General features: G+C 40.2%; 1 protein-coding gene across 1 annotated transcript in view; it reads right to left on the bottom strand.

Moving 5' to 3' along the window:
• Positions 1–9,038: 9,038 nt before the first annotated feature.
• Positions 9,039–15,753, bottom strand: part of KLF12 (Kruppel like factor 12) — a 156,431-nt gene continuing 149,716 nt past the window's right edge. The window contains exon 7 of the mRNA XM_015832331.2: positions 9,039–9,220. Within this exon, the coding sequence (XP_015687817.2) occupies positions 9,039–9,220 (182 nt within the window). The remainder of the gene's footprint in view (positions 9,221–15,753) is intronic.

The raw sequence follows: 15,753 nt of genomic DNA, 5'->3' as shown, positions 1-15,753 counted from the left end.
TTAATAACTTCTATTTATCCTGTGGGATAATAGGCTTTTTTAAAAATATGAAATGGCTGATTTGTTCACAATATTGGATAGCTTTTTAAAAAAATATTCATTCTTTCTCCAACATAAAGCTGTTAAAGCTGTTCTCCAACATAAAGCCCTGTAAAGTTACTAACTCTGACAATTTTTTCATTCTATCACATTTTAAGCGAAAGGGATTTTAGTAAACTGATGAAAGAGAGGATTTATCTGGCAGTAATTATCAACTGTCTTCTCCATTGGAATACATGATTCTTACTCCTTTGTAAAGTTCTGCTGGAACTTTGATCAAGTGGAAATCAACAGAACCCATGAAAGTGACTCAAAAGTGAGTGCTCATCCCAAAATAAACTGGTCATCTGAATGAAAGGCTGCACGCCAACTACTAGCTTGTTGGAAGTGAAAACGGCCATTTTGTGTAGGCCATTATTTTTGCAGGAGTGAATTTTAAGAGTTGTCTACAATGACTAGGTTAGTCTTCATGACCAGCTGATTTGACAACGTTAGAAAAGACTTACTAAGAAGAGTGAGAAATGAAAGTATTACAAATGATACACATCCACTGTTTAGTATGACCTGATGCTTATGAAAAAAACCTTTCTCTATTTGCTTTCGTCTTCTAACTGTATGGAAACCCCATCCCATCTCCTCTGGATAACATTGTCACACAGAAGGAAGCAGAGAAATGGCACTTGGTGATTTGCTGTGTTGCATTGACAGGGACCCCTCTATGTAGTCTTCCCCCCCCTCCCTCCCTTGAAAACAATCTAGGACAATTCAGCTGCATTTTATTGCTTTGTAAAAAGAATAGGGCTCACCCCCATCTGTTCTTTTGTTCATAGACAGGCACTTTTCAAATGACTTCACCTATGTAGATTGTAAGTGTTCCCGAAGAAATTTGTTAGCCGATAGTCATACTATTATTGTTGTTGTTGTTATTATGGAATCCATGCATTTATTTGCTGAGGACTTTCTCTGCAAGTTAAAGTAGTGGATCTTTCTATGGGATCCTTCCTATAGGCTTGTATGCAAGCTGTGCATAATTTCAAAGGATACCTCCTCCATCTTTTTGATATCAAGATCTGAGCCTACAAATAAAGCTACTCTGTTTTAATCTTTAATCTTCATATATGAACTTGGGAAGTATCTGCTCTGTTTTACAGAACATCTGTGATTTGCTCTTGAGATCTGTCTAAGAATTTCTTCTGCCCATGTCAGTTTTGCAGATGGAGTCTGCTGATCAGGGTACAGAAGAAAACCCAGAAGAATAATGATTATTAAAAAGTCCACTGTATTCTATAATAAAAGTTATACAGTCTCAGTACAACCATATTTCCAATTAACTGATCAAAACCTGTGAGTCTTCAAATCAATATGTGCAACAGATTTGATTCTACCAAGTCTTTGAGGTCCATTCTCCTATCTCTTTTTCCAGTTACTCTAGAGCCAGTAATGTTTGAAAAACAAGGTCTTTATTTAGGGCAAGATCACATATCTACTATATGGAGTGGCCAGCCTCCAATGGACTTAACTGGAGTATATGTCTATTATCTTCAATTCATGGAATTATCTTCAATTCATATTTTATAGAAAACTTGATTGTAAGAGTAGACATATGAATGATACTGCTATTTACTTCTTATAATTGGAAGAAGTCCGATGTGAAATGACTTCCATTCCTCCATCATTGTCCCTTTCCATTTATTTCTCTTGAAATTTCCGAAGGACCACAAAAAATGAAGAGTTCTGCCAACTACTTTGGATGGACTTGATTTCCCTTCATCAGGTGGATGCTACCTGGCCTAAATCATCTCTCACCTGCCTAAATGCAGCTCACTCCTCCCAGGAGTGTCCATGTACCTCTTGAGAAGGAATGCACATCACACTGATGACAGGACTCTAAATTTTCCAAAGCTGGTAATAACAGAACAACAGAATAACAGCATTAGAAGGGACCTTGGAGGTCATCTAGTCCAACCTCCTGCTGAAGCAGGAAACCCTATACCATTTCAGACAAATGGCTGTCCAGTCTCTTCTTAAAAACCTCCAGTGTTGGAGCATCCACAATCTCTGGAGGCAAGCTGTTCCACTCGTTAATTGTTCTAATTGTCAGGAAACTTCTCCTTAGTTGTAGATTGCTTTCCTCCTTGATGAGTTTCCATCCATTGCTTCTTGTCCTGCCTTCAGGTACTTTGAAGTGTAGCTTGACCCCCTCTACTTTGTGGAAGTCCCTTAGATATTGGAACACTGCTATCATGTCACCCCTAGTTCTTCTCACTCATGCTCACTATGAGATTTTTTTGCTGGTAAGGTTGGAAGGCTAAGTTTAGATTTTATTGTGTTAAAGAAAAGTCAACCTTAGGTAGAAAGGAACTCCTGAAGGACCAAGAGGCTACCTTACACTAGACAACATGCACAGCGTATCCATGATTTGTTTGAACATAGGATCCCTACTGTCGCCACTGCTCTGTCCTATTTTCAATCTCAATAGGTCCATGTTTCAAAGCATTCATCGCTTGGAATAACTTCAAGGAAGCATTATTTCTTTGAATTTAGCTTTGGGTTTTGACAGGGTTTTTTTTTTGGGGGGGGGTCAGTTTATGGAAATTGAAACTGATTCTACCATTTACTGACTCTATCTCAGATAAAATGGAACCATGTTGCAGGGACACATGACACAAAAGGAGTGGGCTTTGACAAAGTAGAACAATCTTTCCCGTTTTTGTTTTTAAATGTTAATTATGTCATGAAGGTTTTACGCTGCATTTTTGGAGCACATTCTTGCCGATGACAACCAAAACTTTGTTTCAAAACACTTTTCATTTCCATTATTTACATCCTGTGAAAAACGGTCAGCTTGAAAATACTTCTTCACGATAACATATATATTACAGAATATTGTAACTTTTACAAGTCTGGTCAAATACTTTCAATTCCATTTTTTTAGATTTCCCCCCCTCCCTTCCCGTATTTTTATAAGATGCAGTATTCGTATATTTGAAGTTCATACTAAAAAAAAAAAAAAAGAACAGGTTACTGCAGCGAGTTTGATATCAACATATTGAAATGTTCCAACGGGCATGACCTATTGAGTAAACTATGCACGGTTACAGATATTTTAATGAAATTGTGAAAATATAGCAGTCTTAAATGTATACATCTTCATCTATAAAACACAGGCAAAGGCATAATACAGGAATACAAGCTGGTTTCCAAATAGGAGAAAATTATGCCTATAGAATAGCTAGTTCCAACTTTTGTTGGGAAGTCATATTGAAACTTAATTCAGATCACACACATGCAAATAATTAGCAATGTGCACACATGAGAGACACTGGACATTTTGATGAGGGTACCCACTCTCCATTATGCTTAGAAATTGGACCATTTGATAGCTCTTCCAGAAAACATGAAAGATCCAAAGATATTAACTGGTGTTATCTGTTCCCAACAAAACTGGATAAGAGTTGTGATTTGTCTTCCTCAAAGAATTTAACTGCTATCAAACATACCCTTATACAAACATAGATCTGCACAATATATTGCTTCAACCTGATTCTGGGATACTCATTGGTATGAATACAGGTAGTCCTCAACTTATGTTCAGAATTGAGCCGAAAAGTTCTGTTGCTAAGCAGTTGCTAAGTGAGTTTTGCCCCGTTTTACGAGTTGTTAAGGTAGTTAACATGGTTGTTAAGTCAATCTAGCTTCCCCATTGACTTTGCTTGTCAGAAGGTCGCCAAAGGTGATCACATGACCCCAGGACACCGCAACCATCATAAATATGAGCCCGTTGCCAAGTGTCTGAATTTTGATCATGTGATCATGAGGATGCTGCCAAGATCGCTAAGTGTAAAAAAAACAGTCAGAAGTCACTTTTTTTCCAATGCCATTGCAACTTCGAACAGTCACTAAATGGACAGCTGTCAGTTGAGGACTATCTGTATAACTGTATCCCTGACCGATTTACGCAAGGAATCTTCCCCCTCTCCAATGTCAATATACCACGAGAGCCCTTGATATCAGATCAATTTGATTATTTCATTCAAGTAAACACAATGCATGAACACTGCTTCTTAACTCTGAAATTGCTCTGGGCCGTTTGCAAAGTGCTTGATACTTTTTAAATAAGGGGATCAAATGAGGTAATGAGCTCAAGAATGCAACGCCGCATTGCGTTGGGACTAACTTAAGTTTGCAGCTTCAGAGCGGCACCGGTAAGATCTCACTCCTCTCATCAGCAGAGACTCCTCCCACTTTGGACAGGCCGCTGTTGATGCAGGAAAGGGGGGGGTGAGCTTATATTATGATGCAATAAAATCTGCTTTCATCAGTCTGATCTTCCTTGCCTGGGCCCCCACGGATATGGCATAATTGGATAAGTTGGTTTCTGTTTGCTCGGGAAATTGCATCCCTATGGTGAACATTTGTCCAGTAATGACGGGGTGTCTCAGGGTGCATTCACGGACCTATAGGTTGAATCTCCAGTATGCCTAGCAAGCAGTAGGACATTCAATCTACCTCTGCACACCAGAGATATTGACCATGTACCACGATGCTCTGGAATGTATCAATTTTCCCCAGAGTCAACGGACAGGCATGGTGATTTTTTTTTTCTGGCCCAATATGACGAAGGAGAACAGACCTTGAATACTCCTTCCATATGCCTTGAAACAACCCCACAAACATTTTGGTTTGTGGGGTTCCATGTGCTAGCATTCCATCATAATTTATTTTTTTAAATCTGTACATTAAAACAACAACAACAAGTGGGGTTTAACAGCTGTAATTTCTGAACAGGAGAACGTATTCATACACAGGAACGTTTCTGAAAATTGCAAATTCTGAACCAAATAACCCAATTTATACCTGTAAAGTTTTGCGCGAGGTTTTACAACATGGTTTTTAATTCCCTTTGAAGCAATGTAACCATCTGCAGCATAACAGAGAAAAAGAGACTTCCCCCTTTCTGTTTTAACAAACAGATAAGCAAAGGGATGTCGTTGCATCATGTCGTCATTCCTAATGGAATTTTATTCTGACAGTGAACTACTTTTAACAGTAGTGCTAACAAAAGAAACTCAACACCTCCACACTTTCCTTTGTGAAGGCAATTTGCTTGCCTGCTAATTAATCTGCCTAAGAGAATAACACTGTCTTTGCTCACGGAAAACTTCCAATACTGAAACTGATTGAACCATCAGAATAGATCAGTGAATAAAATGGCATATGGGAGATGACACTGGCATTAAAAGGGTTGTACGAAGGAAATCTTTCTACGTTGAATCCGCAATGAAATAAAATCCATGGATATTGGAACAACAGCAAACGAACAAGAGAAACAGGTGTCAGAAAGAATCCTTATAATATTGATTAGTCAAAATAGCTCCCACTCAACAGTCCTCCCTCGGAATTAGACATGTCCATTTCCCAAAATTTCCCTGTTCTGACATCTAAGAGGAGTATCAGAACTGTTCAGTGCTTTGGATTCCATCCCCCGAAAAGGGTTGGGGGTTGTGAATGTTACTCCTGCCTGCCACACCTTGAGTCAGCTGGATCCAGGTGTTTCCAGGTGGGCAGACGGTGGAATTCCTGTGCTCTCTGAAGCCCCTCTTGGAGGCTGAATATGAAGCACTGAACAGCCCTATGAAGGTCAACTAATGACCTTCATAAACAGTCCCAGCAGCCTGTTTCCAAAGGTTGCCTGTGCTCAGGTAGGACATGATGAGGCTGTTAGGTCTCTAAAACTAAACTATGTCCCAGTTTGGAAGATCTATGAACCAGCATGAGCAGAAACCACTAGCTGATGATGGGCTGGTCTTTGCATCCTTTGTCTTTGACTTGGTATTGAGGAAGAAGGAAGCAGAAAACTGTGGGGAAAAAAATCCACATCCTCCCGTCTAATTCCTTTAGAAATTGTCAATTGTCAACTACGCAGCAGGGAGAATATGAAAGCTAATGATTTTATTTTATTTAATTTGTTGAATTACAGGGTCGCAATTAAATTGTGACTCTGTTGTTTGATATGCATATTTTAATCTAACCTGTTCGGGCAACTGTTGCTTTTCAAGGACCAATACAACTCGAAAGATCATTTCCTATTAATTATGAGATAAACGGATGTGACCCGATGAGATTAATCTATGCAGATTTGAAACAAAGCTTCCTGATTAAATGCTCACGAAATATCTCTAAATAAAAATTAAGCAATTGAGTTTCCTTCCTATTTTTCTTCTATGAAAAGAGAAAAGAAACACAGAGGAATGTTTGATGGACCACAGCATCAGTCTCTTCTCATTAAAGAGAAGAGAAATCCATGTTCCTAGTGAGCAAATCTTCCATAGGAACAGGATCACACCTTTCTTCTTTAGATATTAGCTCAAAAGACCTCAGCTCTACAAAGGCAATTTGTATTTTGGGAGGCACAAAAACAACTCTTGTTGAGTTTCAACTCCCAGAATTCCTCAGTCACACTGGCTAGGGAATTCTGGGAATTGAGGCCCACAAGTCTTGTGAGCAGCTCAGATGAAAGAACTATGGGTTGATGGTGTATATATGCACATATGTATTTGAGCTGTGGTGGGTGTATGTATGAGTTGGTCACCCATTCCTTCTACTCCAGGGGTCCTCAGCCTTGGCAACTTTAAGACTTGTGGACTTCAAGCTTTGCTGGCTGAGGAATTCTGGGAGTTGAAGTCCATAAGTCTTAAAGTTGCCAAGGTTGAGGACCCCTGTTCTACACTATTTCCCAAATCCCAATTATATGAACAGATGGTTATCACTTGATTGTCAACCATCTTAATTAACAATGAAAAACCAGAACTGTCAGTTCATATTAGTTACCTAGACACAGTGGCCCACAAAATGCTTACTCATTTATGTCAGTCTGCCTCATCTGTTGTATCTACAGCAAGGAAGCAGCCGCTTCTAGCTTGGATGACCAAAACAGGTGCAATGGTTGGCATTTCTTAGGGAGATTTCAGGAGAAGGACGCCCACTCTTTCACTTCCTTCTAAAATCCTTTGGAATCAATTTATACCATCTCTAAAAATGGTTCCTTGACATCCATGGGGAACCACTGGCCCCATCACCCCCTACCTATTTCAGGAATGCCTGACAGTGATTGTTTGTCTAACCACCTTGGCTTCAGCCCAGCCCAACTGAAATTAACGATGACTAAGTCTCAACTGGCCCCCTATCATAACTCCATTGAGTTAATTTAAAATTTTTCTTGCCAGACCTTCATTTTGGAACGGGAAGTACTTTGAGATCTCTTGAAATTCTTTCTCAATGTTCTTCTTTATTCTGATGCATTAAATTCCCTTTTGGTCACAGGGGATGTCAAAACTTAGGCGCTACAATCCTAAGCAAAATTCTACCACAGGGGTCAACTCAATGGGAGAATTCACAGAGAGAGAGAGACACACACAAACACACACACACAGAGCCTGTACAAATTATAGCATCAATTAATGGATGAGCATGTGAGAGTGAACCATTAAAGAGGGTCTAGGACAGGGGTAGGCAACCTTGGCTCTTTTATGACTCGTGAAGTTCAACTCCCAGAATTCCTGGCTCAGGAATTCTGGGAGTTGAAGTCCATGAGTCATAAAAGAGCCATGGTTGCCTACCCCTGGTCTAGGACAATTCTCCATGACCAACTCGCCGCGGGACAAGAGTTACACTAATATCAAAGAAACGGTGGAACAGAATAAATCAAAGACAGGATGCAAAAGAAGGGACCGAATGAAATGTGAATGGCAAAAATTAAAGTATTGTTTAAACTGTTTTAAATAATTAAATTGAATTGTTGAATTGTCCCGTAGCGAGTTGGCCGTGATGAGTCATCCCGTTCCGATGAAGGATCCACTCCCATAGAATAGAAGGCTTATCATGCCAATGCATAGACAGGACTGATCCATGGAGTTACTTTGCCTGTGCCGTGGTGAATGAACTACTGAGCAATCCAAGAATAAGAGATGGACGTTTGAACATCTGTTACTTTCAGGGAAATATGCTGAGGACTGATACATTGGTTCAGAAAGGGTGGGACCAATTTTGGTTCTATTACGTTTTCCAAGACCATTTTAACGAACTCTTTCTATTATAGAGTAAGCAAACGGATATAAAACGGGTAATTTTGTACAGAAATTTTTACGGATGCCTGTTTTATAGATTCCAGCAAAAAAAAAAAAAAAAACCAGAAAAGAAAAAAAGATTTAGGAAGTTTTAGAAGCATTAATGGCCTCTAAAGTCCAGCATAACAAGAAAGAGGTAAATATGTACAAATACCACCATCTTTATTGCATAAGTGTGCTGAGAAATCTTTTTTTTTTTTCACTTCAAAGGAGCTTCATTTTTTTAAAAATCCCTTCTCTTTCCAGTCTGTTCAGCTGGCTTAGGAAATTGTTGGGCAGGATGATATTCTGCAGTGTTTTAACAGGGGGGAAAATTAATAATGACAACAACAACAACAACAACAATAAAAAAAAAAATTAAGAAGAAGCAGCAGTAAACGAAGAGAAAGCTCTTGAGGACTTGTCCTTTTCGACGGGGTTTATGACATCCAGTCTTCGAAATAGCAGAAATTCTTCAGGAGAAAAAAGTGGGATGGTTGAAAGAGAGAGAGAGAAAAAAACCAAGCCATAAATACTTTGAAAACGACAGCGGGTTAGAAAATAATGCCCAATCTTGATGCATTTCGGCTTTTATCCCCAGCAAAAGGTGATGCCTTGGGCCTGTGCTGGACCCCTGCTTAGGGTGGGAGGGAAGATTGTAGCATTCTTGTTCCTGCTTCTTTGTGAATGTGGGACAACACCGACTGCCCCTTTTGTGCTAACACCATCAAAACAGGATTCAGTCCTGCTGAATGCACTGTAGTTAAAAGAGACCCAGCTCTTGAAATTTCATATATATATATATGAATATATATATATATATATATATATATATATATATATATATTCATATATATATATTTATATATATAGAGAGAGACAAGGTAGCATTTTTCAGACCAACATGTGCCTTCGGCGGTGCAATGCCAAGTGATCTGAACGGGAAAAGCTTCGGTCACAGTCTGCGCACTTGAACGGCTTCACTCCTGTGTGTTTGCGGTAGTGCCTTGTTAGTTCATCTGAGCGAGCAAATTTCCACGTGCACCCTTCCCAGGTACATTTGTACGGTTTCTCTCCTAGGGGAGGGAGCAAAAGAGAGAAAGAGGAATTTATTATTGGACTGAACTCAGAGAAGGTGGTAGATGGGTCCCGAGAATCCAGAACAATCAGAGTTTTCATAGAGTTTAGTTATTTAAGAGGCTTATACGGCCAGTGATCTAATGAGCCATAGCTGGGTCACAGGAGCAGTGGTAAGGACATAAAGGCAATAAAAACCAACATTCAACTCTCCCCCAACTCCTAGCATGCTAAAACAGTACTCCCAAACTCCTAAAAAACCATGATTGTTGGGCTCCACACTCAACCTGTCCCAACATAAAGGCTTCCCTGTCCAGTTATGTCTGACCTAAGGGCACAGTGCTCATCTCTTGTTACTTGGCCAAGAAAGCCATGGTTATACTCCAAAAGCGCATGGAATGCTGTTACCTTCCCACCAAAGTGGTACCTATTTATCTACTTGCATTTGCATGCTTTCAAAATGCTAGATTGACAGGAGCAGGGGAAATATATGGGAGCTCACCCTGCTGCGCAGCGCTCGGGTCACGAACTCGAGCTGTCAGATTTCCAGCTGACAACCTGAGCATCTTTAACCGCTAAGCCATTTTACACACACATACATCCTTGTCCCAGCGCTTGGGAGTTATAGTTCAACTACCATCCAAATTTGGATTTATATTGCTATGACTCTGCTGTTGAGTTCAAAACCAGTCGCCATCATGAATTGACTCCGAGGGAGATCTGGCCTAGATTCCAGCTACGCAGCACTTCCAGTGTTGGAAGAGAACTGCAAAAGATCCATCACAATGGAAGCTCAGCTGTTAATTGGCTAATCCCAGCAGCTTTGATCACGAAGCCTGTTGGCTGGGAGGATGGGATTTGCCAGCCAATAGCAACTTGGGATTCTGCCCTGGGAAAGGCAGGGAGGGCAAGACTCCCATATCCTCAGAAAAGTTTCTTTTTTGAAGTATTCCAAGAGCTGGATTTTGTTCTTCTTCTGAAGAAGAACTTTTCCCCTTTCTTGTGATTCATGCTTGAAAGCCAACAAAAGCTGGGCTGACAATAATTGAATAATCCAGATTTCCTCAAAACTGCAAGAATAATAAGCAAGAGACAGGCTGGGGTTTCTATCATTAGCATTGCACAACTGTCCAAGAGGGAAATAAAACAGTTGCTTCTGAGAACAGCAGTTTTAGTGGTGAGATCCTGGATTGAAATGACCACAATACATTAATAGTAGCAACAGTGTGGGCTGCGGCCCTACCGTGGAGAGCCTCTCCTTTCCAATAGCCAAATATGGACAAATGGTTGGAATATTTTAATTTGTATCTGGAGGTCCATGGCGCAGGGTGAAGGGATTTGGCAGCTGGACGAAGAACAGGCCTAAACTCCATGACAGATGGCAAGCTCTTTTTGACACGTACTATGACATACCCTCACCACAAACAGCTGGCCAGCTATGCCACTCAAATGAATCAGGATTTCATATGACTTGGCAGAAATTCCTTGTGGGATCTTTAGAGGCAACCTAAGGAAGGAGCAGTGTAAATCAAGAGGGAAATGTAAACACCGAGATATCAATAGCCCAAGTATTCAGACTAACATTATCAAATATGTTCAATATTTATTATTTAATCTGATGTTCATCCATTTGTTCTCAAGTCAGAAAAGCAAATAGCTGGTCCCTGCATAGCAGGGACTGAACATAAGGGGGAAGATTAAATTTCCCTCAACTGAAGTCATCTCCTGGTGATTCCTTGACCACATCAATACAGATTTCATATCAATAATATTGTGATGGCTTGCTGGGATGGTTTTTGACTTTCAAATAAGTCTCACCAGGTCTGTCTCTACTTAGCTGGTGAGCCTTACAAGGTTAGTCAGATAATGCTACCCATTCATCAGAATCTATTTAATCAGTCATATGTTTAATGGGAAAGAAGCAGTAAAAATTGACTTCTTACTAAGTCTCTTCCTGTCCATTTGTCCCTGTATTGTATATATATTCATACTGGCACTGGACAAAAAGCCTGACTTGATCAGATGAAGGCAATTCTTGCTCCAGTTTCCCTTTTTCAACAGGGACCAGCGAAAAAGCCCACCAACCAGGATAGGAACAGCCCTTCCCGATGGTTGTTCGCTAGGAATTTTATTCATATAGATTCTGCCTCTATGCATTTAATTTTCTGTTTGTTTATTACTACAGTTACTCCCTCTTGCCACAAGTTTGTTCAAGTGTTGTTTGAAAGCGATCTCAAATGCAAATCCTGAGTTAGATGTTTCTTATCTGTCCTCACATCTTTACCTCTCAGATCTACTGAGGGAATCCACACATGAGGCATGGGATAACTTGTAAGGTTATTGTACCAGATTTACCTTATGCTGGAGGATCATCTGAATTCAAGTGGAAATTCAGGGATTATACAAGCTAGAGTTTATGAGAAATTCAGATTTACAATAACCTTGTCTTTGAAATTGGCAGGATTTGTAAGCCACCGTTGCCCCATCTGAATTTTTTTTTGTATAGACGGTTTTCTCTTCATTACATCAGAAATTTTGACAATTTAGTGAAGGGAAAAAAGTGGTCCTAATGCTAATAGCAATAGCACTTAGACTTATATACCACTTTATAGTGCTTTAGAGCCCCCTCTAAGTGGTTTACAAAGTCAGCATATTGGCCCCAACTATCTGGGTCCTTATTTTGGTCTCAGAAGGATGGAAGTTTAAGTCAACCTTGAGCCAGTCAGAATCAAACGTCTGGCTGTGGGCAGAGTTACCCAGCAATGCTGCATTCTTACCATTACACCACTATGACTTTTGTTATCCAAGGTCTAAAAAGGCTTTGGCTTATGAAATAGATCAGGGGTCTTCAAATTTGGCCCTTTTATGACTTGTGGACTTCAACTTCCAGAATTCCTCAGCCAGAGTGCCTGGCTGAGGAATTCTGGGAGTTGAAGTCCACAAGTCATAAAAGGGCCAAGATTGAAGACCCTTGAAACACATTTTTAGACTTTGTATAACAATTTACTTTAACATCTGAGGGAAGGTTATGGACTATTCTAAGCCTTAGCGGATTCCTCCCCATCTTTGTCTAGCAAGTCTATATTGTTTAGGCTCAAAAAAGGGAAAACATCAGGACCCAGAAAGCAATGGGTTGGAGAACAAAAAATCATGAGGTGAAATAGATGTAATTCATGATTGCCCAACACAATTCAATAGGAAAATGTCTATGGAGATCTTCAGTCATCCAGGTCATGGTTGTCCCAAAGGTGCTTTTCCAAAAGGCAACTGGATTTTCTTGTTTTTTTTTTCCTTTGAAGACATTTCGCTTCTCATCCAAGAAGCTTCTTCAGTTCTGACTGGATGGTGGGGAATGGAATGGTTTATATTCCTTGTGGTCATCTGGTTGTTAGCACAAATAAACCCCTCAACAATTATCAGAGAGTTAATGATCAACCTTCAGAGTACTAACAACTACAATACTACTACTACAACTACTACTTCTACTTCTACTTCTACTTCTACTTCTACTTCTACTTCTACTTCTTCTTCTTCTTCTTCTTCTTCTTCTTCTTCTTCTTCTTCTTCTTCTTCTTCTTCTTTTTCTTCTTCTTCTTCTTTTTCTTCTTCTTCTTCTGCCATATCCATTATTGGACGTTGGTGATCATGTTGGCGATCCTGTTTTTATCAGCAGCCGCACGAAAAAGTGCTGCTGAGTTTTGTCCAAACCAGTCCCTTAGATTTTGGAGCCACGATGTTCTTCTTCTGCCTGGACCTCGTTTGCCTTCAATCTTCCCCTGCAGGATTAAATGGAGTATTCCGTATTTTTCTGGGTGTCACATCACATGTCTGAAATATTCTAATTTTCGTTTTTTAATTGTTTTGATGATTTCCCTTGGCTTTCCCAGGCGGCTTATCACCTCCTCATTTCTGATCTTGTCAACCCAGCTTATATGTAACAGCCGGTAGATCCACATTTCAAATGCTTCTAGTCTCTTCAGATGGCCTTCTGCCAGAGACCAACTCTCATATAGCATCTGACAAGCCCGATTTTCAGTCTTATTACTACTAGGAACATAAATCCCTCCATTCCTCACCATTCAGTCAGAACTGAAGAAGCTCCTTGGATGAGCTTCTTCAAACGTTTTTCAAAGAAAAAACAAAGAAAGTCCAGTTGCCTTTTGGAAAAGCACCTTCGGTTCAGTTCAATCGGAAGCTTTGAGAAAACTCTTGCAGTAAGACGTGGGGTGACCTTTTGCCCCAAAAAGAATTAACACTGCATTTTAATAAAAATTACACTACATTTAAGTCCAAGGTAGGTCCTCTGCCTCACCTTCAGTTTCTTCCCTCTGATATCATGGCCACAGTCCAAAACAGGCTTTATATATTCATCACATGGAATATGGCATGCTTAATTCTGTGCTGAATTGTGAATCATGTGTTTACATGCTCCAGAATCAGTTTTCCCTAGTAAAGTCTTGGCTTTTTCTGCCAGAACAATCCATTTCCCCCTTTTTTTTTCTTTGTTACTACTGGAGTAAGTGCCCTCTGGACAGAAAGGAAGGGTTAAAAAAAGAAGAAGAAAGCATAAATAATAAAATAATATAAAAGTGGCAGTAAGTAGAATCCTACCACCCCACTGCAAAAGAAGATTCATTTTCTTAATGGATTAACTGTGGGGTTTTTTTTTTAATTGGTTGTAATACATTTGTACTGATTTCTCCCTGTTTAATTTTTAATTTTAATTTTTAATTTTTAATGTTTAATTCCGTTAGCCGGTCAGAGTACAGCAATGTATGGAGGCTTCTCTGTTGAGTCATTTATTAAATCCACCGCTTCCCCAAGAAATCTGCTGGTGACTGCCCTATCACATGAACCACTTCAAAGGAAGGCATTAGTCATAACACTGAGACTTTTGATCTCAGGTCTTTGCCCTCTGGATGACTGTCATAAATGCATCCAGGTCTGAACCCAGGTCAAAATATCCTCCATATTGGAGGGGATGTACCTCTACTCATATCCTCTGGTATGCCAAACCAGTTCGGTATTAACAAAAAAGACAAGAGTAACTGGGAGTCACTAGGCTGGCAGAGTGGAACACAAGAGCACCCAATTACTCTCCTTTTTAATGACCCTGTAGTCCTTATTCAGGGTAGAGTTGGGGTAACTGGATGGAGCTGAGCATTTGCTGGCCGGATGCCCTTCCTGACTCCTATGCAGAGTTCACAGCAAATATTTTTTTTCTTTGCACCCTAAGAGAGAAACATCTGCCACTATCTAGGATTGAACTGTCAATCTTCCCAGTGGGAAGCAATTGTCTTCACCACTAGGCCACCACCCTGCTCTAGCATAACAGCATCCATTCCCTGTCCTTTAATATTGGCCACATTGCCTGAACTCTGCTCTTCTGGGGTAGTAAAGATGAAGATGTAGGAAGGACAGAGCTCAATAGCCAGAGCATAAGCTATAATAAGCCATAATTTGAAGGTTCGATTCTAACTCAGTGAAGATCTTAGTCGTTTCGGCAGCTATTTTTAATATAAATATTTAACATTTTCTTCAAACCACCACCAAACATGCCCACGTACTGAACTCCCATTAATTACTGTTGTTAAGTGAAGTTCACCACACCTGTTTTTTTTTCTCAGAGTCTAAGATAGCAGGATCAGATCTGGAACATGACCTTGGGTCTTAACGAAATTTAATTAAGGTGCGCAGCCAACTCAACCACCACATGAAATCCAAAAGGCGAATCTTTCAAGCACTATGTTTGGCAAGTGGGTGCTCTCTTGAAATGCTGATAGCTATGCAGGTGACTAACTGCATTCTGGGTCATGCCCCAAATTCACTCCACTTGGACCAAAAAGAGAAAATAAAACCATGATTTGGGGCATGTCTACGCAGGACTGGAGATTCTGGGTATCTCTGGAGGGAGCTAACAAACGAAGCAGCTGCTATTGTTGCTGCTTCTTCCTTCACAGCTGAGAAGCTATGAGAAAGGACCTAAACACTTAGGCTTTGCTCATGATCAACAGCTAACACGACTCTTTCCAGCCCACCCTAATAATATAGAGAAGCCTGGGATGTGTAGGGAAACCAGTATCACCTTTGGCTGGTTTAAGCTTTTTGTGACATGATGAGTTGTGAGAATGGAGACCTTTCTTCATCTTTCAAGGGAAATGGGGCCTTTGCACATGGCAGTAGTGTTGTTTTCACACAACTTTCAGAGAAGCTAAAAAAGCACTTCAAAGATCAATACAGCATAGTACCACGGCCCTGGTGGCGCAGTGGTTAAAATGCACTATTGCAAGCAAACTCTGCCCACAGCCAGGAGTTTGATCCTGACCGGCTCCTGACTCCTGACTCAGCCTTCCAACCTTTCGAAGTTTGTAAACTCAAGGACCCAGAATGTTGAGGCCAATATGCAAATAATGTCTCTACGTTGTAAACCACTCAGAGAGGGCTGGGAAGGGTGGGGCGGGTATATAAGTCTAAAATGCTACTGTTAGGCTACTACCAATCTTCTCGTGCTGCCAGCAGTCTGAGAAGGAAC

Source organism: Protobothrops mucrosquamatus, unplaced genomic scaffold, assembly GCF_001527695.2.
Source record: "Protobothrops mucrosquamatus isolate PMUCROS unplaced genomic scaffold, P.Mucros_1.0 scaffold2, whole genome shotgun sequence".
NCBI classification, from domain to species: domain Eukaryota; kingdom Metazoa; phylum Chordata; class Lepidosauria; order Squamata; family Viperidae; genus Protobothrops; species Protobothrops mucrosquamatus.
Note: the sequence above shows the minus strand (reverse complement) of the source record. Positions and strands in the feature narration are given on the sequence as shown.